The 24,043-nt window shown below is 54.2% G+C and overlaps 1 protein-coding gene across 3 annotated transcripts; it reads right to left on the reverse strand.

The window, feature by feature from the left end:
• Nucleotides 1–1,487: 1,487 nt before the first annotated feature.
• On the reverse strand, nucleotides 1,488–22,434 carry ZNF385A (zinc finger protein 385A). 3 transcript variants are annotated; one of them, XM_012652515.1, is made up of 9 exons: nucleotides 16,540–16,656; nucleotides 15,727–15,829; nucleotides 15,306–15,442; nucleotides 7,856–7,966; nucleotides 6,023–6,185; nucleotides 3,811–4,053; nucleotides 3,280–3,449; nucleotides 2,966–3,061; nucleotides 1,493–2,821 (listed from the first exon to the last, which is right to left on the reverse strand). In XM_012652515.1, exons 3-9 carry the CDS (start codon nucleotides 15,390–15,392, stop codon nucleotides 2,591–2,593), a joined length of 1,101 nt encoding a protein of 366 aa, XP_012507969.1. In that variant the 5' UTR covers nucleotides 15,393–15,442; nucleotides 15,727–15,829; nucleotides 16,540–16,656; the 3' UTR covers nucleotides 1,493–2,590. The 3 variants fall into 3 exon arrangements, with proteins under 3 accessions (XP_012507977.1, XP_012507969.1, XP_012507961.1); XM_012652507.1 differs by lacking the exons at nucleotides 15,727–15,829; nucleotides 16,540–16,656 and adding an exon at nucleotides 22,370–22,434; XM_012652523.1 differs by lacking the exons at nucleotides 3,811–4,053; nucleotides 15,727–15,829; nucleotides 16,540–16,656 and adding an exon at nucleotides 22,370–22,434 and having other exon boundaries at nucleotides 1,488–2,821; nucleotides 3,280–3,455; nucleotides 6,029–6,185.
• Between the last annotated feature and the right edge of the window lie 1,609 nt (nucleotides 22,435–24,043).

The raw sequence follows: 24,043 nt of genomic DNA on the forward strand, positions 1-24,043 counted from the left end.
ATTACATATCCAGCCCTGGTTAGGGCAGTGGTTGTAGGAATGGAGAACAATGATCAGGATCCACAGGACTTCAAGAGATCAAATAGGACTTATTTAGTGATTCGCTGGATGAAGTTAGGAAGAGGGAGGAAGTAGAATGACTCCCTGTTTTCCAGATGGATGGTGGTGCTCTTAATCAATAAGACAGGGAATATGGGAGGAGGAGCAGACTTAGGGAAAGGGGTAAATAACGAATTCAGTTTTAAGCTAGCAGGTGTGAGGTACCTATGGGGCATGTTACTATCCCAACCTCTCTAACCCCAATTTCTTCCAGCCCTTAGCTCCCTCCCGACATGTGACCCAGCTCCTGCTTTTCTCTACCTGCTCTTCTATAGGCCACTCTTGCCCCTCATGCTTTTAGATCTCCGTTTTTTTTTTTTTTAAAGCTAGATTAACCTGAAAAACAATAATAGCGACAACAAAAAACTCCTTGTTGGGTTCCATTTCTGAACCCATAGTGAACCCTCACCCCCAACTTCACAGTTGACAAACCTAGGAGGCCCCTACTCCCCTGTTCTTCCTCTTTAACAGTTATCTTTCCACCTTCCCTCCTCCTTTCTTCTGCAAGACTGGGAAGTGGGTAGAGAGGGGGAACTGAGCAAAGAAGAAGCAAGTGAGGAATATCCCACATAGCTGCTGGGTTTTGGTCTGAGCTTTTCGGTTTGAGCTTCCTGCCACTCAGCAGGGCTAGAGAGAAGGGGTCACAGGATTTACCGACTGCTCTTGGGAGTGTATGGTTGAATTGAATTCTGGGTTTAATGAGGAAACCCCTCCCCCACGCACCATGTGAGAGGCAGCTGAGCAGTGTGCTCCTCTGTCCCATAGACCACTTAGGGGGCTAGATGAGAAGGTATTCTAGCGCATCTGTAAATAGCACAGTCCCAGTTCTTTAGTCTTGGATACATGAAGTCTCAACGAACCTTTAAATGACTCAAACGTGCTCGTTTTTGCAGATGGCGACACTGAGATCCAGAGAGGGCAAAGACTGACCCAAGGTCACTATTCATATGGGGCCAACCAGAGCCTTGAGCTCAGACCCCCAGTCCCTGCCCACCGGACGCACAAATTCCTTTGTTTGAAACTGAGTCTAGACCCATCTCCCTAGAATCGCGAGACACGTCATAGGAGCGGCTTAGCCTAGGGGAAACTCCTTTTCTAGGTCGTTGGCGCCGCCTGGTGGAGTTGCGGCAAATTTCCAACAGCCGCAACTGCAGTTCCAGACCTGGACTTGGAAATGATTTCCCTAGCTAGGCCAAGTTTACACGAGCTGGGCGGGAGTGGGGGTGGGTGGGATGGGGAGCCTCTGCTCGCTTTGCACGAGCCTCGTATCTTGCCTTCCTCCACCCTGTTTTCCCGTCCCCCTCCTCTTTCTCTCTCCCTTTTCTATGTGTGCCAGTCCCCCTCACCCTACAGATACATCTCCTGGCAAAGACAGAGTCTGAGTCTTGGGGGCGGAGGGCAGAACGAATTCAGACTTTATTGTCAGGGAGAGGAAAAAGGGGAGGACGCGGGTAGGGGGCCGGGGTTGCTACATTGTCAAGCAGAAGGAGTTGATGGGAAGAGGAAGGCCAGTGGGGGCCAGTCCACTCCCGGGTCGGCGGCTGGAAGGCTGACGATACGGAAACCATTGGGGGGGGTGTCACGCCCCCACCCGAGTTGTGCAGTGGAGGTGTCTGGTGGGAGGGGACAGCCATGAGGTCTAGGAGCTGGGTTGGGGAGGCTACAGACTCGGCGAATCCTGCGAAAAGGGGAGGGGAGGGGCGAGGCTTCTATTGCTTTTTGCTCACAGTTTTGCGGAAGGCGAGGCGGGGGTGGGCTTGGACTGGACACCCCTTGCCCCCCTCGGTACCCCTTGGGCGATGGGTGCTGGTGAAAAGAATGGAACCCGGACTGGGGAGGAAGAAGGCGAGGAAAAGGTCTATGGGGGCATCTCCTTGGTCCCACCCAAGTGCCAGAGATGCCCTCAAGTGCTGCCCCCTGCAATGGGCCCGGCTAGACCTGGGGCTGGGGCATGGTGCGGGGCGGGCACAGTGAGGTTGCAGGCGGTAAAACCAAAGTGCTTATGAGGGACCCAGGATCCCACCTGCTCCCCTCCCCCTGCGGAGGACGGGGGTGTTCACGGAAGCGCTTCAGTTTGGGGTAGGGGGCCGGAGTTCCAGAGTCCGCTTATTGCCAAGAAAATCCATTTCTGCCCCCTGGACCCCGACCATGGCTTGTGAACCCCGTTTTGTGCTAGGTTTGGGGGGGAAAGGATGGATGGACATGGCTTTTGGGGGGTGTCTCCAAGGGGGCTCGGGGGTGAGACGGCCCCCCCTTTTCTAGGGGAGAGGGAAAGGCAGGGGGCGGGGTTCCCTGAGATCTGGGGTGTTCCCCCCCTTCTGAAGCCCCCCTCCCCGCTACCCCTCCCCTTTCCTGGAACCCCGAACCTCGGGGTGTGGGGGGGAAGGAGAGATCATTCAGGGAGTGCCAGGAGGAGGGGCGGGCTGGGAGCCCGGAGGCCTGGGTCCCGGCTGGAGGTGGGGAGTTGAACGGGAGGGATTCAGGGTGGAGGTCAGTAGGGGGAGAAGAGGATGGGTCCGTGCGCAGTTCGGATGGGTCCGGGGGCCGGGTGGAGCAGGGGGTGGGTGATCGGCGGTCCCTGGAGAAGAGGTGCGGCTGGAGCTGGGCGCAGGGACAGCGGGGAGCCTGCAGCCGCTGCCATCACCGCAGCCACCGCCAGGGGGCTGGGGAGCAGGCCACCCGCCAGGGACTTGGGCAGTTCCTTGGAGAAAGTCAGAGTGCCCTGAGCGGGGAGAGAGGTGGGGTAAGAGAGAGAAGTCATCCTGCTGTCCGGCAAACTCCACCTCTCCCCGGGACAGGCCCGTGTCCCTCTCTGCTCCTCGCCCAGGTCCTCCCATTGCCGAATTCCCCAGCGTCCAGAACTCACCGCCAGCTCCCCGGCGCCCCTAGACTTCTTGTGACGGCTTAGTAGTGGGTTGGGCTTCCCGGCCACGCCGTCTCGGTGCCGCCGGCTGGAGATGTGCTGCGGGGCGAGTGGGTAGGGGTCTGTGAGCTCCGGAAAAAGAGCAACCGCGAGGGGGCATGGCCACAGCGCCGATAATCAGATAATCACGTTGAAAGCACCTGGCCTCGCCTCCTTTGGCGACCTGGGGGGAGACCCTGAAGAAGGACCCTTACCCAAGCTGTTGTTCTCCTTCCTCCCCTTAGCGGGGAAGGGTCTGAGAAGGGCCTTAGACCTACCTGTTTCAGTTGGACCTCCGAGTTGACCTTGACATTGCAGATCTCACAGTGGAAAGTTCGGTCCTGGGCAGGAGCCTCTGGTTCCCCCGGGGTGGGAGGTCCCAAACGAGGGTAAGCTTTGATGGGTCCCAGCCCACTTCGGGCCTCCAGAATTGTCTTGTGCTTAGTACCTGGAGCTCACAGAGGGCAAGAGGTAAGGAGTGGCTGAAAAAATTCTCCAGGCCTACTAGGATTCAAACACCCACCTTCCCAGTTACAATGTTGGGGAGAGGGGGGAAGGACGAGAGGGACAAGTACGGGGGTTTTTTCCAAGGCCCTTGAGACCCTCCCAAACACAAGGTAGATCAGAGGACAGTCATAGGTAAAGAATTAAGGTGGAGGGGGAGCTGAGGGCTAAGGAATGGGGGAGATGACTGGGGAAGGAGATAGGCCGTTAGGTCTTGCAGGGTCTACAGATATTGGAAGCCAGGGGCAGAGGGCCAGGGAGGGCTGAGGACAGGAGCGTGTGGGTGGGGGCAGGGGAGTCCATACCTTTGTTATGTGCCTCAAGCTGGGACAGGGAGTTCACAGCCACCTTGCACAGAGCACAGTAGAGCAGCCTCTTGGCTTTCTCCTCCTCTTCCTTGCTACCCCCAGGCAAGGAAGCTGGGGCTGGAGTTCCCCCTTCACCCTTGATTACACCCTGACCAGTCTCCGGAACACTGGGAGGGGATGGGGAGCCAGGCTGTTTCTCTGGGGATCCTGGGGCTGGACCCAGTCCATTCTCCATGGAAACTGTTGTTGGGGGAGAAACATGGGGGTCATCCTAGATGGCTGTTGGAGAAGACTCTTCGTGTGGAAGAGTCCCACCCTCATTTCCTGAAGGGCAAGGGCCCAGGAATCCCCACCCTGTGACAACATGCATGTTCTCATGCCCTGGGCCAGAGCCAGATGTGGTCCAGCAGCCGCAGGCTGGGTGTGAGACTCCAGTGCCTGGCTCATTCCCTATAAGCTGGGAATAGCCAAGGGGACTAGCCCCACCAGCCTACCTTCAGAGTGAAGCTGGCAGCCAGCCCACCTTGGGGGGAGGCATGAAACAAGGATTCACCCCTCAATGGCCTGCCAGCCAGTCTGGGCTTCCTGCCAGGACAGCCCCTTCCCAGAGTCCTGCCCAGCCCCCAGGAGGCACACCAAAGAGCCCTAGGAAGGGGCACAGGCAGGGTGAGGAAAGGTCTCTAGAGACAGACGCAGACATGGCAAAAGGGAAACAGAAACAGCAGAACTAGAGAGGGAAGAAACAGGGATGCAGGTTGCTCTATAATTCATGGCTCGATTAAAGATGCACAGGCCCCAGGCCTCAGTGCTGGGTTCTGGCCTCTGTACAGGGGAAACTCTAGTGCTCCCGTTCTAGCTCCAGCAGCTGATCCAGTTTCCGGGTCATGGGGAGGCTGGCAGTGGGGGAGGGGCGCTTGTGGGAGGAGAACTCCTGACCCTTGCAGGTGTCTATTTGCTTATCCATCCTATGATCCTTCCCCTCATTTCTTTTACTCATTTCTGACGTTCTCCACCTCCATCCCAATCCAGATAGCAATCCACATCCCGGTCTGATCAGGACTTCATGGCTTATGAAACCAGGGCAGGTATAGTTATCCTGTCCTGTATCCTCAGAGAGATACTGTAGGAACTAAATGAGACAATATGTGTAAAGCACTCAAAACAATGCTATTCAAGAAATGTTAGCTATTACCATCATCATCATCATCATCATCATCATCCTTCCCATTTTACAGAGATGTTAACAAACTAACCTAAGACGATCAGGCTAAGAAGCAGGCAGAGTAAATTAGAACTCAGCTCCCCTATCTGACCACCGGCCCACTCACTTTGTCTGTGCATGCCTGAGGGTGTTTCTCTGTGTGTGTGTGTGCGTGCACGTGTGTGCACATGGTGAGAATGGGGGCTGGGTTCCCAATCTGGTGGTTCACATGCTTGTTTCTCATTCTTCTTAGGCCGGGGCAGGAAGGACAGGCAAGGATAAGGAGGAAAATGTGGATGTTAGGTCTGTCTGGAGCTGGCCATGTTTGACATCTGATGTGGTAATCCCAGGATCGGGGGGCTGATATCTTCCTGTCTTGATATTCCCTCTTTCCAGTTTCTTGGCTGGAAGTATGGTTGAAGATGGCCACCAGCCATGAGGGAGAAAGAATCTCAGAGTTGCTTTTTGTAAACCTGGAAAAGACCTCAAAGATCTTAAAGTCTCACTCCCCTATTTCCCAGAAAAAAAAAAACAACAACAAAAAAATCTCTGGTCCAGAGAGGTCAGAAGGTCTACCCAAGATCATCCAGGGAGCTGCCTGGGTTTCCTAGACTCTGTCTTCCCTGAGTGGAGCCCCAGTAGGGCAGGCACTCAGGTAGCCTGATTCCCTCCCCTGTCCTTCTCCCCGAGAGGAAGAGGCCTCTCTCTAGATTTGATGGTTCCCTTTTTCTTGGGGAGGTTTGCCAGGTGGCCTCACCCTAGCCCCTCTCTGAGTCACTGGGTGGTGGGGAGGAAAGGCAGTGGGGACTCTGTACAGAGGAGCTGTGGCGGGATAGGGGTGACAGGATGGAAATTTTACATCACTGTGCTTGGCTCCAGGACTCACCTTGGGTGGGGGTAGGGGTGGGGACTGAGGAAGAGAGATGGAAACAGAGGAGAGTTCTGGGAAATGGGGAGAGAACAGAGAAGACAGAGATCAGTTGAAGAATGTGGGGGATTCAGACACACCTTGACGGGGTGCTACTCCATCCCCATTTGGGGGGGTGCTGCCTGGGGGAGCTGGGTCTCCAGGTTCCCGGACACTAGGCTCTCTGCCTCGGGTCTTGGCGGCCTCGATGCCTTTGACTCGCCGGGCATGACGATTACCCTTGTAGTGTGCCTCGGCCTGGCTCTTTGGGGATGGAAGAAGAAAATGGAATCTGAGATCACCTTTCATCTGACTGATGTCCCCACAGAGCTCCTTCAGGCCCTGGAGTGGTCTCAGCAGGCTGCAGTGAATCTTTCCCTACACCAGAGAGATGTAAAGCTCTATGCCAATAAGTTCTGGTTATTCCTGGGGCTCAGACTAGCTTCTCAGCTTGAGTCTCTGGGAACCTAGATCCCCACCTAGCCCAGACTCCACCCCCCACCACACCCAGGGCCTGGCTGCTGACTCAGGGCCCCACCTAGTCCTGGGGTGGAGGGAGGGGGACCCCAAACCTGTGGAAGAATTCTAAACTGGGTACGGCTCAGTAATACAGTCAGTCAGCATCCCTTTAGATCCTAGGGACTCCTCTTAGTCCCCTGACCCCAGGATCCAGCCTTTGCTGCTTTCATCCTCAGGCTGGGAGTCCTAGTATCTCTATAGCCTGGGCTCTGGGCTCTATCCTGACTACTCCCTCCTGGGTCTCATTTTTCCTGAAGCCTCTGTGGATACCCTGGAGGACCCTGGCCTCAAGCCCAGCTCTGGGGACAGAGACAGCAGCAGAGACAGCTGTCAAAACAGAGCCACTTGATGGGGGAGGGAAAGAGAGGGCAAAAAGAAGGCAGGGCTGTCTCCTATTGGCTCCCCGCCTCCAGTCTTCCACCCTCCACCAGTGAAGGAGAGTGAGGGTTGGCAGAGAGGATGCCTGGGGTCCAAGCTAAAGGAGAGGCATAATGCTGGGTTAGTCCTGGCTCTGCCTCCCCACCCGCGGCTCCACTCCCATGCACACCCTCTGCTAAGGACGTATAGTCCCGGAGGTACACGGTCACCTAGACGAGGGTAGAAATAAAAAATATGGATAGGCAAGAAAAGAAGATTGACAGCTCAGGGATAGAGTAGCATGGAGTGTGTGTGTACTGGTTAGAAAAATAGAACATGCTTGTATTTTCCCCTACTCAGCAGAATGAGGCTCTGCTGTTTTTCTCCAAAAGCTCTCAGAGCTTGCACCCCACAAAGTCCCCTCTAGACTCACACAAAAGTCCCAGTGGAGCCTCAGAAGATTTCCAAGAGGAAATCTTGGAGGCCAGACATCTGGGTTCTGGGTTTTGGGTGGCTTCTCTCCATGAGAAAGTCCCATGGGAGGGGAGTGTAGGCCAGGCCTTGTGTGTGATTTGGAGGGAGGAGGGTAGAAATGGGGAGGAGAGAAGAGGAAGCCAGGAGGTCAGAGGCAAGTTGGTGGGCTGGCAGAGGAGTTTAGCAGAGGCCAATGAGGACAGAGGCTCGGTGGGGGAGCCAGTCACCTAATAGTCCATTGTCCGAGGACCAGTGGAACAGAGGCCACACTCCCACTCAGACACTGATGGCTCCCTATGTTCCAAGAAACTCTGAGCCAGGGATGCCCTAGTCCCAAGGGAGGGAGGGGTCAGTCTTAGAGGACCAATCTATTTCACGTCAAAATACACAGCAACCTCTTTTCCCTTTCGAGTGCCTTCCCCGTCAGCCCCTGCCTCTCCTGCAGTATCCCCATTCCCTGCTCTTCCCCTAATATCCTCTTAATCCCTGCCCCTCTCCCAGAGCTCCCAGCCTTTTCCCTCTCTCAAGGTCCCCTGGCAGCCCCTGCCCCACCCATTAGGTGGATGAGCAGCTGGGCTTCTTACCTGAGAATTGAAGCGGATCTGACAGACATTACAGGAAATGATGGGCCGCTTGGTCTTGAGCAACGGTCCCCCAAAAGTGTGAGAGAGCACAGCCTTCTGTACAGGGTCCATCTGTGGAGGCAGGCTGGGGTGAGCTGGGAACCCCAGCACAAGCTCATGTCTATCGTCCCCCCACTGGCAGTATCTGGGTTGAACCAAGGTCCCCAGAGCCTCCTCCTGTCCCTCAATATGTCTGGGGGCTCTGAGCCTCAGTCCTGATTCTCTCCCGGCCCAATCTTCATAGCACTGGAAGGGACCTGATGGATCTACTGGCCCAATGTTCCCATTTTACAGAAAGTAGAAGTGGTTTGCCCAAGGTCACACCATGAGTTAGTAGCAGAGCTGCAACTTGAACCTGGATTCCTGCCGTGGTCTATCATACTGTGAAGATCCAACTCTGTTACCTTGACCTATCTCCTACAGCTAGGCCAATCTACTAGAGGCTCCTTGACATGAAATCTCAAAGCACCCCATATCCTAGGCCCTTCAGCTAAAGCCTTTGAACCCTTTTGACCCCCACTCTGGGGTAAGACTGTCTGCCAAGCCCAGCCTCTGGTCCCAGGTGACATATATTCCCAGCTTCCTATCTCTGGGCTCCAAGTTGCCCTAACACAGTCACTCTCTGTACCTCTTTAAGGCAGTAACTTCTAGAGGGAGTAAAAGAACTCAGGAGAGGAGTAGGTGTCTCTAGTGAATAATGAGAAATAAGTGCAGGGACCTAAACAGCTGGGCTGGCCTGTGGCAGCCCAGGAATCTTCTGAACCCTCTCTCCCTGATCAACAGGCCTTCTGGGGCAGGGCCGCAGGGCTGGGCGGGATTAGGAACCATTTCTGCCCCCACCCTGGGTCAGCAGATGTCTTTGCAGTCTCCTGCCAAGAGTTCACATAAGGAGGGGAAAAGATGGGAGTTTCTCTGAAGGCTTCTGCTATCAGGGGATGAAGCCAGGGACCTAGTGGCATGAACATTGCCTCCCTGAACAGTCTTCCTCCCTTCTGGCCCCTAGGCAGCTAGGGAGAGGAGAGACTGGAATGCATCTGAGGCTGAAGATTTGGTGATGGCTGGGACCTTGCATAAGAATGGGACCAAATTAGGACAATAACCTTATTTTCCAAGTGGAGGAATCAAGAAACAATAGTTGCTGGGGACTTGGGGGTCCCTAACTCCTCAGCTGAACCTCTCTGGGTACTGAGGTCTTTGGGTTCCCAGTGAGCCACTGGTGAGAGATGGAACATGAAGCACAGGGTAAGTGGTGAGTCTGGAAAGCCCAGACATCTTGACTTTCCTTTGCCTCTCCCCAGTAGTCTCACTGGCTGGTTGGGGTTAATGTCAGCAAAGGGGCTTTAACATCCCTGTGAAATGGAGGTGGCCTCATCACTCTGCCGATTTCGTAGTGCTGGAGGCAGGAGACATGACTGGGTTCAGATAACTGGTATGACAGACAAGTGTCAATTTTTCGGCCAGTGTTTGACTGGAAACCAGCCCTCCCTGGGGTTCAGTTTTTACCTCCCTGTCAGCTTTCTGGAAGCCCCAGTCACATCCAAGGAAAAGGCAAACAGGAGAAGAATGGGTGTGTCTGTGTGTGTTAGGCAGGCTGTGATCAATCTGTGCATGGGTGGAGTGTGAATGAGTGTCATGTACTGTGTGTACATCATTTATGTATCAACAGTTCTGCGTTGGGGGCTTTGCCGACACCACGAATGGTCAGGTTGTGTAATCTTCAGCTGTGTGTTTATCTGTGTGAATGTATGATGTGTTTGGCAGAAAGAAAGACAGACCGAGTTGGAGACAGGTTTTAATCGGAAGCTGCTGTCAGCCCTCAGTCTCTAGGCCTCAGTTCTTCCTATTTAGAGACCCCCAACTCTTCCCTAGGGTCCTCCTAACCCCTGGGTTTCCTCACGTGCTGGGTGGGGAATGGGAATTCAGCCTAAACAGAAACCCAATCTGGGTCAGGAAACTTAAGTCGGATGAAAACTGTAGAGAGAGAGGAGGAGTGGGATGGAAAGGGGAGAGCAGAGTCTCCTGGTTCTGCCCATACCCCACCCCACTGCCCAGCCTGCTCCCCAGAGGGGCTGAGGACCCAGAACTCTGAGGATGACTTGTGGACTGACCATCCCAACATCCATCACCTGAGAATGGTCCCCGCCCTACCTGGGTCCTTCCTGCAGGGTGAGAATCTCAGCTTTTGCACAGCCCCCTCCCCAGATTTAAGTCCATAAATGCCAGCTAAGAGTGGGGGTGGGGAATGGAGCAGAGGGCAGCAATGGAGTCAGGTGGGTCCTTGCCACCCTCTCCTCCAGGAACTGAGGAGACACCAGGCTGAAGGTGAGGGCTCCTGGGCCCAATCCCTGCGCAGGTGGAATGTGAGCCACTGAAGTGCTGCTCCAGGCCAAGGTCAGGAGGCCCCGGTGACCTAGATGAGGGCTCCCTGGGGAGGGGCAGAGGCCAGCATCTCCCAAACCCCTCTACTCCAGAGCCCCTTCCTTGGGATGTTGGCCTAGTCACTGCCTGGAAAGGTCCATAAAACAGTCCCCTCCCACCTGCCCTCCAACAGCAGACATGAAGGGGAATTGCTCCCTGAAGCCGGGGCAAAATGAATCAGGAAGGGCAAGGGGGAGGCAAGAGTGGAAACCAGATCAGGAACGTGGAGGGGTATGATTATATTTCCTTCCATTGCCCTTTATCTGATAGAACTCATTGCCCCTTGTCTGACCACCCCAGTTCCCCACCCACCAAAATAAAGACGAAAAGGGAAAGGTTGTGGAATCTCAGGGATGGGAAGACCTGAGGGGCAGGAAGGATTGACATAGGAAAGAGAGGGAGCTAGGGGCTGTCTAAAGAGCAGGTGGAAGCTGGTGGGGGACAGATGCTGGGAAGAGGCCAGGGCTGGAGAAGAGGGATCTGGTCAGTGTGGTAATGTGAGGGTAGGTGTAGGACCTGACGGGAAGTCTGAAGATTTGGGGACTCCAGGGATCTGGGAAGCAGAGGCTAGGGTATCCAGTATGGTGGCAATAGTCTGGGGGCACCAGCTGGGATCCAGAGATTGGTTAGGGCCGCGCCGGCGTGGGGGATGGGCTGGATAACCCGAGGACTAGGCGAAGGGAGAGGTAGCCAGCCCCGCAGGGGCGGGCGGGGATGGGGGTGCGCTGCGGCAGCTGAGGGATCCAGGCAGAGAGGAGGGGCCGGGTGGCTTACCCTGCGAGACCCTGGGGGCCGCGGCTCCATGGCCCGGGGTGGCGGACCCGGGCGCGGGGGCCGAGGCTGGCCGGGCCGGGCGGGCCGGGGACGCGGCGCTGGTTGCCCGGGCGTCTCGGGGCTGTGCGGCCCGGCCGGCGGGGAGAAGGGGAGGTGGCGCCGGCCGAGTCCGGAGCCCGCCCCGGAGGCGGGGCCGAGCATGGGGGCGGGGACAGGGAGCTCTAGAGGAATGAAGGGGGGCTAGTGCAAAAGGGTAGAGGAGGGGATGTCCATATCCAGACACTCCTTCCAAGAAAGACCTTGTCCTGGCCAGGGGCCACTCGGTCCGGCAGCAGGGACATTGACCTGATGACCTCTGTTGCCTCCACTGGGGATCCTTCTTGGATCCAGTGTGCCCACCAATCCTTCGCACGACCCTGTTTGTCTAGCTCCAACATTTCTCCTTTCTTCCAACCCTTGAGCCCTAACCTTCCCTCGCACCTCTGCCAAAATCTTCTCTTCTCAGTTCCCAGACGACTCTTCCCCAGCTCCCTCTGCAGACGACCGCTGTGCTGCTACCTTTCCCACTAGGGATGGGAAACCGAGCCCAGGTACCCAGGGGTCAGGCACTCCTCTCTCAGCTACTCCTCGGAACTGTGGCCCAGGGCAGAAGCGACCTCAGACTGGGAACATCGTCCCTCACCTCTTCCCACCTCCTCCCCTGGCCCGCCACCTGCCGGAGAACCACGCTCCCTAACAGCCTATACTTTGTGCACTTGCTGCCCTCTGCCGGTTGAGTGGGGGGAGCACCGCGGGACCGGCGGCAGAAGGGCCGAGCAGCCCACTCCCCCGACACCTCATCCTTTCTAGACAGGTCCTGGGATTCCCGCTCTCCTATGTCTAGGTCTCAAGCCCTCCCACTCAACCTAGGTCAGAGAGATTAGTGAAGCAGGGGACTGGATCTAAAGAGAGGCTGGCTTTGGGAAACAGTGAGGGACGTCCAAGGGCAGAGGAAAACAGTGAGTGGGAGGAGAATGAGGGGAGACAGTGATGCCAGGATGGGTCTAAGGGGTAGGAACTGCCCAAGTAGGAGAGAGAGCTGGAAGCACCAGTTCACCGGGAAGGACTCTGTCATGAATAATAATACCACCACTATCACTAATGTTGATTGAGCCCTTGGAATGTGCCAGCTTCTGTACTGAGCTCTTTGCATGGATTATCTAATTTAATCTTCACAACCACTATTTGAAGTAAGTGCTATTATTATCTTCATTTTATAGATGAGGGAACTGAGGTTTAGAGAGGTTAAATCATTTGCCCAAGGTCATAAGCTAGTAAGTGGCTGAACTGGGATTTGAATTTAAACCTGGGCAGCCTGACTCCAAAGCCGTGTACTTAACAGCTGCACAGTACTTCCAAAGGCCTCTCTGCAGCTTTTCTGCAGTACTCATTCCCCTGCAGAATCTGACACTATTGATGCAGCCCGCCACACTCTCTCCTTTGGCTTCTCCAACTCTATAGGAACATATTTCCCTCTCCACCCCCTCCAGAGGCTCCTCCATTTTCTTTGCTGGAGCCTCCTCCTGTTCCCACTGCCTAATTTCACTAATTCCCCAAGGCCAAGGATGGCCTGGACCATCCTACCTTTTTCTCTTTGCTCCTCCCTTAAATAAAAATAATAGCAATAACCATAATAATAACATAGAAATCACAGCAGCTAACACTGATCGAGCACTCAGTTTGTGCTGGGCATTATGATTATGTAATATAATTCTCACAACCTTGTGAGTTGACGTTATTACTATCCCAATTTACAGCTGGTAAAGGTGAGGGTCAGAATAGTTACATAACTTGCCTGAGGTCACACAGCCAGTACTTTGGAACACCAATTCGAATCCTGCCAGCCAGATGCCAGAGTTGGTGCAGTTCAACACCCTACTGCACTCTTCAAGCCTATCCATGCTAATGGTTTTAAATACCTATGCTAGAGGCAGAGGAGCTATGAACTCTGCAGGAGTCAGAAACCCTGGGTTATCCACATCAATCAACTAAGGAGCTTTGTGACCTTGGACAAGTCACTTGACCTCTCTGGGTCTGTGTCTTCTCATCTATACAGTGGGGACACTGATGGAGTTGCTAAGATCTGAGGTTAAGTGTAAGTCAGGTATTTAGATGGGGGAAAGTATTCTCCCTACCTTATGCTCCAGTCACATCCAATCAATTGCACTTTCTCAAATGTTCTTTTCCAGCCCTTGTTCATGCTATTTGCTTCAGTCTGGAATGTTCTCTAAGGCTGCATTTTAAATCTTACCAATAATTCTTTAAAGCCCAAATCATATATCGCCTGCTTCAGGTTGAATCCCTTTTTCCTCTGGTCTCTGTTTTCTTGCTTAACTCTAGTTGGTCCCTTAGGCACCACCACATCCAGCAAGTCTTTCTTGACATTCCCCTGGGCTCCCGTGCAAGCTAAATGCTTCTGACACAGTTCTTCTCACACTACAGGTAACTGTTATCTTTCCTACTAAACTGCGAGCTTCCCAAGGGCAGGGACTGAGTCCTGTGTCCCTGACACCAGGAACAGTGCCCAGTACATAGTAGGTACTCAAAATTTTTTTGTTGTTAAATTAAATCTTTGTTAGTGTCTTCATGAAAATATTTGTAACCTTCCCTCTGTTTTGCTGTGTACATGTCTTTCTCCCCTGATATAAGGCTCTTCGAGATAGGACTGTCTCAAATTGTATCTAGAATGTCTCCATTGTATCTCAAATAGTACCTTGCTTATAGTCAGCACTCAATTTTCTCATCTGTAAAATGAGGATAATAACAGCTATCCCATTAGGGTTTCTATAAAGGTTGAGATATGAAAAAACACTCTGTAAACTTCGAAGTGAAATGCAAATGTTTGTTTGGGTTGTTTGGGAGGAGTTTGGGGGGAGCAGCTGTGGCATAAAGAGAACTCTACTTAGATGCTACAGGTTCAAATCATACCTTAGGCACATGCTGGGTCAACTTATATAAAATACTAAACCCTTTTGAGCCTTAGTTTCTATCTTCCCATTTGTCAACAAGAGTAATAATGTCTACCTTGTTGGGTTGTTGTGAAGATTAAATGAGATTATATGTAGAAACATCTATTGCAGCGCCTGGTGCCATAGTCGATGCTCAATACAAGTTTTCGTGGCTGAATATGGTTTTGTAGTGGATTATTTGAGTTGAATAAGGCTGACTTCCCCCAAACCTTTAGCTCCATTCCATTCTCCAGGCCTCAAATTCCAGCTGTCTGTTGGACATTTTTGGCTCAACGTCCTACTGATACACCAGCTCACCATGTCCTAAAGTGAGTTCAGCACACTCACCCCAGACCAGCTTCCTCCTTCAACCCCTGCCTCTGTCAATGGTGACTTCTTCCTCCCAATCACAGAGGCCTGAACCCTGGAGTCATCCTTGACTCATCCCTTCTCTTCTCCCCCACCCCCAAACGCCAGTTGGTCACTATGCCCTGTCTTGTCAATATTTCCTTAGAAACATCTCACCCATCCTCCCTTCCTCTCCACTCATACTACCACTGCCACTGGCCCAGTCTGGCCCACGAGGCTTCCCTGCAGGCCTGCGTTGCTGGGACAGCCTTCTAACTGGCCACCCTCCTCCAGCTTCTGCTCCCTTCTATCGAGCTGCCCCACTCACCTTCCTCAAATAGTGCTTATACCAGGCCACTCTCCTGCTCAAGGGTGGACAGTGGCTCCCTATTTCATACTGTGTTAAATCTAGACAACCTTGCCAGTCCTTCAAGTCTTACCCCATTGATCCTATACACCTAGCCATGGGCTCCAGAGAGCTAGAACTTACAAACTGTCATGCTTTTCTTCCTGCTTGTTCCCTTCTGAATTCAGCACCTATACCTCTCCCACCTCCCTACAGTCACTACCACCAATTTAAGTCTCATTATTTCTGTAGATGGTCGGGTGACTCGCTGATGGACTAAATGAGATAATTCGTCTAAAATACTTAGCACAGTGTTTGGCTCATAGAAAGATCTCAGGAAATATTAGCTATTACTATTGTTGTTAATAGTATACCAGATAGCCAACAACACTTGTAATTGACTAGAATTAAGGAAGATGGAGTCATAAGAAGAGATAAGGAATTAGATATAGGAGGAGAAGAGGGCAGGGGGCGGTCTGAGGGAGAGAGGGGGTTGGAGTCACAAGAGGGTGGGGAAGGCAAGCAGGCTGCTACTCACCGTGTTGTAGTTGCTGAAGAGGCCCAGGGTAGGGGCTGGCTCGAGTGGGAAAGGCAGGATCTGCTTGAGGTCCAGCGGGGGCTGCATGATGGGGGGCTGCCGTAGCAGAGGGAGGGGACCTGCCCGGCTCAGGCTGCCTGAAGTGCAGAGAAAACATTCTGTGGGGTAGGAAGATTAAAGCTTGGGAATCCCACCCAAGCCTGTGTCAGTCCCACTTCCTAGCTGGGGCCCCCACACTCAGAAGTGTGACCCCCAGTACGTGCACACACTTCCTCTGCTGGCTCCAGAGTAATGGAGCATGGTGCCCTGTGGGGAGGGTGCAGACCCGTCCTTCCCTTCTGAGTGGTTTTCACTTCCTTCTTCTCCATCCTCCCTCCCCCAAGAACTTTAGGCACTTTATACACCCAGGAAGAGCCTAGACCTTTTCTGCAGGCTGCCTGCTGAACCAGCAGGACTCCTGAGCCCCAAGCTCCTGGCCACTCCCTTCTCCTTCTGGTTTTGCTTTCCCCCAGGGGATCCTAAAGCTTGGTATCACCCCAGGAAGAACAGAGTCAAGTGGGTGATTCATCCCATTGACCAGAGGGGAATATTAAGGCCTAGATTTGGAGGTAGGCTGCTGAATCTCTCAGGTTTCCTAGAGTTATGATTTTGTTCCAACCATAATTCTTAATTAACTGTTGACATCTCTGGGGGTAGGTAGTGGGTGGGTGGTATTTGCTCTGGGAGGTGGACTGCCTGGGCCATTCTCAGAGCCCCTTCTCCCAAGGTCTCTCATTCTTCCCCCATGTCCTTTTGTCTCACTGGGAGTGCTCAGCTCCAGCTCTGCAGGAGGAACCTCAACCTGGCCTCTGGGAGGGGAATGCCTGGGTCTGACCCCAAGGGGAAATGAAAGTCCAGGCCAGCCTTTCAGCTACCCTCCCCTGAAACCTTCTCCTCCTCCCAGAGTCATGAGAGGAACTCTACCAGGCTCCGAAAGGGTAGCCCAAAGGCCCTCGGAAACCCTCTGGGCTTCCACTGGCCTACCTTCCTTCTGTGACCCCCTCTGTCCACCAGTTGGGGAGCTCTGCCCACCCTCCACTGCTTTAGCAACCCCCTGCCAGCAACAAGGTTTCCCAGGAACAAAAGCAAACCGAGGAGCCTGCATGCTTGGCCCTGTCCTCCCTTGACCTTACTAGGGCAGAGGGTCCCCAGGGTCCTTTCCTGTTCCCTCCATAGAGACCACCCCTTTTCATACCTTCTGTTTCTGGTGCCTGCTGCCCCCAGGCAGTGGCCTGGCCCTGGCCCCCCAGGGGCCCGGGCCTGACAGCGTCCCCTTCCCTTGGTTCTGCCCTCTGCCCCCTCCCTTGCCCGCCCCCTCCCCCCAGCCCAGTCAGTAGAATCAGCCAATCAGAATCCTGGAAAAGTGGGGCAGAGGGGAGGGCGGGGGAGCAGGGATTAGGGGAATCTGAGGCGAGAGGGAGGGGGTGGGGAGGGCTCAGGCACAGCTGGGGGCAGGGAGCTGGTCCAGAAAAGTCTGGAGGGGTCTGTCTCTTCCATCCAGTGCCAGGACTGGGTGGCCAGGGTGCCTGAGACAGAGAGGGGTCAAGGTTGCTGGGGGCTTGGGCTTCAGAATTCTAAGGGCTAAAGGACAGGGTAAGATGCTTGGCTTTGGCCCTTGAGCAGCTAGGGGTCTGTATGCCTTGTTTCCATTCCCTCTCCTGTCATCTTCAAGATTGGGATGGGCTGTGGAGAGGAAAGACAGAGAGAGAGAGAGAGAGAGACAGACAGACAGACAGACAGACAAAAGTGAGTGAGAGTGAATGGGAAAGAGTGACGGAAGGAGGAATAGGTGACTGAGGGAAAGGACAGAGACAGTGAGAGGGAAAAGGATAGAGAACAATGGAGAGATGGAAGAGAGTGAAATAAGATATAAAAACAGAGAGACACTGCAGAAAAGCTGGACACAGAGCTAGAGCCCAGGGGTAGAAAGACCAAAAGACAGAGACCAGAGAAAGATGGAAGAGAGAGGGACAGACTCATGGGGCAGCTTGACCATCTCCCCTTCCTGGTCTGTCCCCTCATGGCCTCTCTCTTCTGTGCCCCACACTCCCTCACTGCCTGGCACCCATGGCCAGGGCAGCCTTAACGAGCCCTGAGCAGCATCAGGAATGGTGAGAGAAACCTGAGCGCTCCCAGAGTCCCCAGCACCCAGCACCCACCCCCTGCAGCTGGTTTGGGCTGGCACTTGCCCTGTGCCAGAGACAGCAGCTTGACTCCTAGACCCTTTCCTTGGCTCTAGACTCTCTAGGCTCCCACCCTTCGAACCTATTTTAGAGGAGACAGCAGAGTTCCAGAAAAAAAACCATAGAAAAATTTATTGAGGGGCCACTATATGCCAGGTAATTCATTCCAAGTATTATCACATTTAATCTCTGAAGCAGCTAAATCTATGAGGTAGCTGTGATTCTACAAAATAGCTGGTATTTTTTTCCATTTGACATATGAGGGAATGGAGACTCAGAGACGTTAAAAAACTTGGCCAATGTCACACAGCCTGTAAGTATCAGGGCTGAGATTTAAATCAAGATCTGTCGCACTCTATAGGAAATTCTTTCTCTGCTACATCACTCCCAAAGGGCTGGAATTTAACTCTGAAGCAGAGATATGAGCACAGGCTTTCATCGTGTTCAAGGAGAGGTAGGGGAGAGCAAGTTCCATGCAGTTCCTGGGGTTGGAATCCACATTTTTCCTCCAGAGGAGGGATAGAGGAAGACAGGTAGCAGCTACTCAGGTCCCTATGGCCAGCAACTCATCTTTTCCACTGATGTGAGCCCTGCGTGAGTTGGGGGTGGGGAGGGTGAGAAGCGGGAGAGAGGGGTGAAATGAGGTTAGGGCAGGAAGGAAGCAGGGTGGACAACTGGAGACTCATTGTCTCCTTCCCAGATTCCTGGGTCCACTCCACTCTGAGATCTGAGGTGGGGAGAGGGGCAGATGGCAGCTTATGGGGTGGATGGGCAGAAACAGAACTCTTGGTTTCAAGTCGCCCAGGCCTCAGGCCCATGCTTTTCTTTTTCTGAAAATAACAAAAGTTGCCGCTTTTTGAGTATTTGCTATATGCCAGGCACTTTACATACACAATCTCCCAGTGGATGGTTCTACCACTCACTAGCTGGCTGACTGGCCGGTTTCTCTGACTCTTTCAGTCTCATTTCTCACCTGTTAAATGAAAACAACAGTACCTGCCTCAGAGTTGTTGAGAGGATTGGACAAAGCCATGTAAAGTGCTGGCATGTCACAATGAGAACACAATGAATGTTTGCTGAATAAATGAATCTTCATCTTATAGGTGATGACAATGGGCTCAGAGAAGGGGAGTTACTTGGCCATGCTCACACAGCTCAAGGGATTTGAACCTGTTTGTCTGGCTCCAGAGAAAGGGCTTTCAAGCACTACACTTTTCTGAGTAGATTGGGAAAGGGAGGGGGGAAAGGCGGGAATACAGGAAGAACTAGGGAAGCAGGAACTGAGGTAGGAAATCCAGGGCTTTTGACATTTGGCTAGGTGATGTCTTCAGGCAGGTCTGGAGGAAGAGCAAATTGGAGTATGTGTGTGCATGTGTGTGTGTGTGTGTGTGTGTGTGTGTGTGTGGCACCCATGTTGGGCAGGGTAGGGAGGAGCTGGGGCCTGGCTGGGGCAGGCCACTCCACAGGGAAGCTCATTAGAGTAATTACCTCCCACAGATAGAGCCCCACCCAGTTCCTTGGGGAATTGCTAAATGCTTTAGTAAAGACAGCTCCCCACACATCTTAGAGAGGCCACGCTCAGACCCTTGAGTGGATGTCCATCTGTCCACTTCCCCACCCCACTTGCCCTAGGTGCTTTGATCCTGCTTAGGTTTCCCCATTAGCACTAACACACAACCGAGCTACATCTGGCTCCCTCCATCCCTCTGAAGTTTGGTCTTTTCCTTTCTCTCTTCCTCAGAAACTGTGGCCAGGTGTGGAGCGGCAGCCCCTTGGCAATCATAGGTTTGGCTGGGGCCTCAAGCCCTGGTGGAAGAAAATGGGAGTGCCTGCTGTGAGCTGGCTTGGGGAGTGGCTGCACCGGGCTAGGAACAGGAGCCAGGAAAGGTGTTAGGGTAGGGCTGTGGGTTAGTGTCGGTCTGAAGACTGGGCCAGGATGAGATTAAGATCAGAGAGAGGCATTGGGGTTAAGGCTGCAAATTGTTAGGGCCTAAGGTGGTGAAAAGCACAGGGTCAGCACTGGGTTAAAATGGGAATTAGACTCTGGGACCAAGGGAGAACTTGGGATCTCATCTCTAATTCATCTTTTTTCCTTCAGGCCTTTTGACCTCTCCTCCCTTCCTGGATATGCCTAAAATCAGAGGTGAGGGCGGGAGGAAAGCCTCAAACCCCTGGGTCTTATCTTCTTGACCAAGTCCCATGTATCTTCTTTTTTTTTTGAAACAGAGTCTTGCTTTTGTTGCCTGGGTTAGAGTGAGTGCCGTGGCGTCAGCCTAGCTCACAGCAACCTCAAAATCCTGGGCTTGAGCAATCCTTCTGCCTCAGCCTCCTGAGTAGCTGGGACTACAGGCATGTGCCACCATGCCCGGCTAATTTTTTCTATATATTTTTAGTTGTCTGATTAATTTCTTTCTATTTTTTAGTAGAGACGGGGTCTCTTGCTCTTGCTCAGGCTGGTCTCGAACTCCTGAGCTTAAACAATCCACCCGCCTCGGCCTCCCAGAGTGCTAGGATTACAGGCGTGAGCCACCGCGCCCGGCCACCATGTATCTTCTTGACTAAGTCCCATGTATCTGTCCCCTTCTGCCTCGATTTTCCCATCTTGGCAGGAGGCAGTCTGAGGCTGGAAAGGCTTTGAAGTGAAAGATGAAAGAGACAAGGGGATGATTATGAACAACTACTCAAAACACCATCCCTAATACCCCGAGGGTGGATGTGGGTGGGGCAGGGCCTAGAAGGAGGAGGTGACTGGGAAGGGAAGAGCAGGGAGACCCCTGGGAAATCTTTCCCGGCCTGACTGGAAGGGGCCTCCTCCAGTGGCTCCCCACCCTTCCCGCACCAGGGACTCAGTTGGAAATGATGGTACAGAAAGGCTCAGAACAGTGAACCTGGGGCCAGACTAGAGATCTTCAGGGCAGGAAGATCTTAGGCCCCTCCGTGGCCCCTGTGCACATGGATTCAGTGGACCTCAGCATTCAGAACTGAAAACCTTAGTATGATCCCTGAGGGCGGGGCCTGAGCCTTCTTCCTTCTTCCTTCCTCAAAGAGGGCTAAGGTGTGTGGGCCCCACCAGACTTCCCGCCCCTCTGTGGGCTTGGTGCAAGGAGGGAGTTAATTATAGCGTCCTCCAGGGAGGGGAGGGTGGTGAGGGTCCAACTGGTGGCTGGGTTCCAATTTCAGAGAATCTGGACCCAGGCATTCTTCCTGTGGCTGGGGTCTTGGTTGGGTTCAAACAAGCAGGTCCCTGATATACTCTTCAGGGCCTGCTGACCAGGAAAGTGTGGCTCATGCCGGCTTGTTCTGGGCAAGTATGATGCTACCTCTGGGGCCTGTGCCCAGGGTGGAGCCGGGGTGCAGGGATCACACAGGTTGGAGGAACGTGGAGCCTGTGCTCTGGGGGCCTGAGTCCAGTGTGTGTTGGTGGGGGTCGCCCTAGGATGGGGGTAGTACTCATAGAAGGGTGGGGAATATCTTCCCCTGTTAGAGATACTCTTGGAAGGAGCCAGGCAACCGATCATTCATGCCCTTGTTCACTCATTCATTTAATAGACGTGATGAAGTGCCAGGTGGAAGGGGGCGAGACAGAAAGTGGTGAGACTGAGGACACACAGGAGGAGAGGAGAGAAAGAGATGGAGGAAGGAGGGCAGAAGGAGAGAAAAACTGCTTGTGGGAAGTCAGTAGGGCTAGGGGGTGAAATGAAAGAAGTAAAGAAAGGAGTATAAATAGCAGAGGGGCTCTGGAGAGGGGTGAGGGGAGGAGCCCAGTCAAACCCTCGGGGCACCAGTATGGAGCCAGGTGTCCCTAGTTGGGGGTAGGGAGACCACAGGTGTCTGGGCCCGGTAGGGGGCTCCCACCATAAACAGGGCCCACTAACCGGCCTAGCCAGGGTGGAGGGCAGAGGTCAGAGCAGGCCTGTGGACTATTGTGGAGGCAAGGTGGAGGGCAGGGGCCTGGAGCCGGAGCTGATGCAGAGTCCAGAGCACAGCTAGGCCCTCTCCTCCCCCACCCCTGGGGCTCCCTTCCCGATGTAGGTCATGAGGATGGGGTGGTTGTGGCTGATGGGCTGTCAGAGCCCAGCAGGAGTTCCCATCCCCCATCCTTACTCTCCCCGTCACCCCTCCCTCTCCTGGTGCCCCCCAGCCCTAGGCAGGGGTGGAAGGGAAAAAGGAAGACGGGAAGGAAGGGCCCAGGCAGCCAGAGCAGGCAGAGAGAGGGGCAGGTCCCAGCGTGTTGGGGCAGGATGGCTGCGGAGACAGGATCTGAGCCGCAGGAGCCCTGGGATGGACAGTTTCCCACCCCCTCTTCTCCCCAGCTCCCTTATCTCCAACCCTCAGGTTCCCACCTCCCACCACACTCACCTCGAAGCTACACCCACCATCTTCTCCTTCCACCCCCCACTTCCTCCTTTCCCCCTTATCCTGGGCCCAGAAGGATGTCGGAGTGTCTAAGCTAAGGGTGGGGGAAGGCGCTGGGGGGGACGGGTCAGAATCTTTCCCCCAACTCCACCAGGTCAGGGCCAATCCCCTCCCCCAGCCTCTCGTAGACTGTCATATAATATTCATGAGCCTCATGAATACGCAATGTTCTAATTATGGGGCGGGGGTCTCACTCTGCTCTGCCTCCCCCTTTCCCACTCCCTGGATTACCCGGAGAAGCGGGAGCTTGGGGAAGAGGGGAAGAGGGGACCCCAGATGTGGAGCCAGATGAAGGGGGAGGGGGAACCGGTCGCTGACGGGCGGCCGCAGTCACCGCGGTGCTGGGAGGTTGGGGCGGGAGAGGGGTGGGTGATCCACAGAGAGGGACCCAGGAGCCTGGAGCCTGGAGTCGCAGAGACCACTCACCGAGGATCATGCTGGGGACCCAGGCGCCCGGGGTTCCGCGTCGCTCTGTCCCGGGGGCCGTTCTGGCCGGGCTGGGGGTACGGGGGGGAGGAGTCGGGGAGGAGCAGAGGCCGGCCGAGGCGGAGCGGGGGCGGGGCCCGCAGCAGGTGAAGACGCGAGGAGGGGGAACGCGGCCCTAAGGCCTCCACGAGGGGGCGACCTGGCCTCCTCCCGCTTCCTCCCGCCCCTCTACTTGCGGCCCCTGGGTCTCCTGGGTTTTCTGTGTCACTGCAGCCAGGGTTGGGGGAACAAGACATCTAGAAGACGGTGTGAGGAGATGGAGGAAACTGGAAACTAAGATGCCTGGGTTCCCAGGAAGAGCTGAATCTGAGGGTGGGAAGTCTGGTTGTAGGCTGGTATGGGGCAGGGGAATGCCTAAGTGCTCTGGAGAGAAATGGAGCTTGGGTTGGGTTGGGTGGAACACCTGGGTCCCCTCCAGAGTGATGGGCTGGGGAGGGGGCGGGGGGGGCAGAGAATGTTTGGGTCCTAGTTTGTTTTTCTGGCTTTGGAGCAGGATGCCTGGGGACTGGGTCTCAGAGGTGAAATGGGAGGTCGAAGATGGATCCCACAGTGATCTCTGGCTGGGGTTCGAATGCCTGGGTCCTTAGGGAAGGTCTCAGGGAAGGGCTGCGATCAATGGATCTGAGGAGGTGGAAATAGAGAAGCCTGTAACGGAGATCATTAGGGCAAATGGAAGATGACAGAGGATCCAGAACTGAGGCATAACCTTGTAGAGATGACCCGGATTGGGGTGGGGTGGGGGTGGGGAGCATGTATCCAGGGCCTAAATCCAGGATATTACCCACTAAGGTGAGCTTCCACTGAAGAGGACTGGTGGGCTGTTTGGTGAGTTGAAGGGGAGTGTAGGACAAAGTGTATGAGGGGAGAATGTCTGGAGGGAGAGGGAGTACAGGACACTTGGATGCATTCTTAAGGGACTCTAGCAGGAGGCTGGAGTCTGGGAGTCTGCGAGAGATGTCTGGGGAAGATGCAGCTGCCACAGCCTGGACCTGTCTGTACCTGCCTCAAGAGCGAGGGTGGCAGGCAGATTTCCCAGAAAGCCATGCAGCCAGCTTCAGGCCAACCCCAGCCAGAGGGAAAGGGGGTGTGACTGGGAATGAGAACATTTGGGATTTAGGGAGGGTGGAGGCACAGGGGAAGAGGTCAGTGGAAGGGTGACAGGACTGAAATTTTTTTATTGTTTTGAGACAGAGTCTGCCCTGAGTGGAGCGCTGTGGCGTCAGCCTAGCTCACAGCAATCTCAAACTCCTGAGCACAAGCGATCCTCCCGCCTCAGCCTCCCAGAGTGCTAGGATTACAGGCGTGAGCCACTGCACTACCGCCAGGACTGAAATCTTAGAACAGTTTAGGAAGGGGAAGGGGACTGGCATTCCTGGGTTCTGGAGGGAAGTTGGGGCTGATTAATGGCCAATTAATGTGCGGGAAGTTTGAGTTCCTCTTTCTGGGCCCCAGCAATCTCTTGTCCTCATCCCACTGATCTGATTTGAAGAAATGATGTTTCTGTACCTGCCAAGATGCTCCAGCTCAAGGGCAAGAGAATGCTGGGGGCACCGATGCCTTGGTTTTGTTCTGATCCAGTGGACCAGAGATCTCAGGGGGCTGTGGCTTTGCTAC

This window comes from Propithecus coquereli, unplaced genomic scaffold (genome assembly GCF_000956105.1).
Source record: "Propithecus coquereli isolate 6110/MARCELLA unplaced genomic scaffold, Pcoq_1.0 Scaffold111, whole genome shotgun sequence".
NCBI lineage: Eukaryota > Metazoa > Chordata > Mammalia > Primates > Indriidae > Propithecus > Propithecus coquereli.